Here is a 2,500-nt window from a genome sequence, read left to right as displayed (position 1 = left end):
GGATTTTTTGTTTTACTTCTGGTAATTATAACAATATTAAGCAAATTATACAAATAATTATTCATTTTGGTATATCTTCACATGGCATGGCATACTCTCATTGGCTAAAAGTGATTACGCCATTGGTTTCTCCCCCTTTTGATTCAGTCAGTCTGTGATAACTTTTAGTAAGTGCTTTTTTCAGTACATTTTCTTTGAAAATAGTTCTGCGTCAACTGCAAAAATTGGTTGAAAAAAAAAACGAGAAAATAAGAAAAAAAGATATTTGCAATTAATAAAGGCGAAGAGTCGGGGCTTAGCTCAGAAGTTGCCAATTAGAATTTTCATCAAGATAGTGGGACTACTTGTGTTAAAATACCTTGGTTCTGCTAAATTCTGCCTTACACCCCGTTACAATAACAATGCAGTTTGGACACTTTCTTTTCATGCTTACACCTTATACCCCACTACAATTCGTAATTAGTTATATAGCTGAGTGGGATAATTGACATGGAAGTCATTTGATTCAAATTACGCACTTACTATGTCACGTAACAATATCAGATAAGCAGTGTTGTATCACTATTAACTCCTGGCTGCTGACAGGTAGGGATGAAGGGGGAGTGGTATTGCGGTGATGTACTATATCCCCGAGTTCCATCTGGTACCTTCGCAACTGCTGACTTCTGGTAAAGATGGTCAATCACAAGATACAAAAAAATGAATATGTCAAGTTCTAAAATATTAAACCTTTGGCATGTACTTTTGGGACCAAGTGTGTCTTTCCAGTGAAAAAGTAAAAGTGTGGCTTGACTACCTAATATGATAGATGTTTCAGGAGTGATTAATTATGTAGACCTTTATTCCGGCACTCTAAAGACCTATTTGTGATTTAGTAGATCCAGAAGACCATTGGGAGGATCGAGGCGACTACATGGTCCTCCAGCCCTTTTACCTACTGCGGTGTGTTTTCATACAAGTTCACATGCATTGTGTAACTCGTGTAGCGATGTATTTGTGTACAATTAACAATCTTTATATGACAGAATTATTGAAAATAAAATTAATAGTTGGTAAAGCACTTATACATTGTAGTGCAGTCCCGAACAAATGAAATTTATTCAGGGCAGTCAGCTATTGGCAACATGCGTTGTCAACATGTAAACTGACAGCAGTGTTGCATATGAAATTGAGCAACATAGTCACTCCCACTTCCAGTGTAGTCTCGCCGTCGTGGTTAGTGTCGGCTTACATTGTGGCGGCTGGAGCGCCAGTTGGCAACCGGACACCACGGTAGGCATTCACTGAAAGGGAATCAATTGAGACAGAAATAGCTGCTATAGGCCGGGACACAGATCAGTAAAGGCCCAAGCGAAGCTAGTCTTCGCAAATCAGACGCGGACGAGAAACACACCACTCGTGTATTAATTATTCCAGAAGTGTGGATAAAAGGGAAGTAATTTTGGTTTAGGAAATTATTTTCTTTATATTACTTCATTCCGAATTCATGTAAATACCGTCACCCCTTTTGGTTTTACATTATATTTTGATTAGTTAATGTGAAGCATACTATAATGATGACTTACTGTATATGTCATTTCTACTGGATATAATTTTTCTTTAGGGATACCCATTTCAGTTATTAATTCACTCTCAAGAATGAATTGCTTTACAAATAGTCCGTTTTATTTTCACCCCCTTTATCACATGTAATTTTGGTTTTAGTTTATATATATCATCAGCTAAAAAAATCATGGATATAATTATACATAAATACAGGTTACAATAAAAATAAAGTAGCGAATATCTTTCATGGAAGCAAGGTATTCATGGAAAAATGAACTTCTACTGGCAGCAAGCACTGTCGGCCTGCAAAGTGACAGCTGTGTTGCACATAAGGTTCAGCAGCATAGTCGCCCCCACTTCCCGCGTTGTCTCGCCATCATGGTTGGTGTCGTTGCACCGCAAGCGGCCGTACTGTGGCGTGAGAGTGAGGTTCTCCGCATGCAGCTCCGCGCACAGAGCCCTCACGGCCAGACCATGAGGCAGGAGCGAGTCCCACCACCAGAGGCCCTCCGAGTCGGCCTTGAGCCAGTCCCTCTCAGCCCGAGAGGGATTGGGCCCTCGGATCTCGGACTCTTCTACCTCCCGAATGTAATGGAGGAATACCATGTCACTCCATTCGATGTTGCTGTCAGAGAAGATAGCGGGTCGGATGGGGGTGCTATGGCGCGCAAAGGGCTTTAGCCGACTCTCCGACAGCACGAGGACGCGAGTTCGCAGTGATATACGATGCAGCAGAGGGACCACTCGAGAGAGGCCTTCTCTCATGAGGTCCAAGACACTGAGATTAGGAATAACGTGTCCCCAGTCCAACTGCCCCAGTGTCCAGGTAGAGTATCCTGTACAAAAAGAACGTCAGTAGTAATTATTACAAGAAATTGTTATCATGCATCACAAGGAAGCTTAAAAAGCTTCCAGGATCAGTGTTCATACATTTCTTCTAATTTCTGGGTGCTCA

The 2,500-nt window shown here is 41.2% G+C and overlaps 1 protein-coding gene across 1 annotated transcript in view; it reads right to left on the bottom strand.

Moving 5' to 3' along the window:
• Positions 1-1,222: 1,222 nt before the first annotated feature.
• LOC113816647 (uncharacterized) overlaps positions 1,223-2,500 on the bottom strand; it is a 4,041-nt gene continuing 2,763 nt past the window's right edge. Inside the window, exon 4 of the mRNA XM_027368708.2 lies at positions 1,223-2,381. Within this exon, the coding sequence (XP_027224509.1) occupies positions 1,825-2,381 (557 nt within the window). The 3' untranslated portion in view covers positions 1,223-1,824. The remainder of the gene's footprint in view (positions 2,382-2,500) is intronic.

Source organism: Penaeus vannamei, chromosome 28 (genome assembly GCF_042767895.1).
Source record: "Penaeus vannamei isolate JL-2024 chromosome 28, ASM4276789v1, whole genome shotgun sequence".
Classification (NCBI taxonomy): Eukaryota; Metazoa; Arthropoda; class Malacostraca; order Decapoda; family Penaeidae; genus Penaeus; species Penaeus vannamei.
This window is presented reverse-complemented; position numbering and strand designations above follow the sequence as displayed.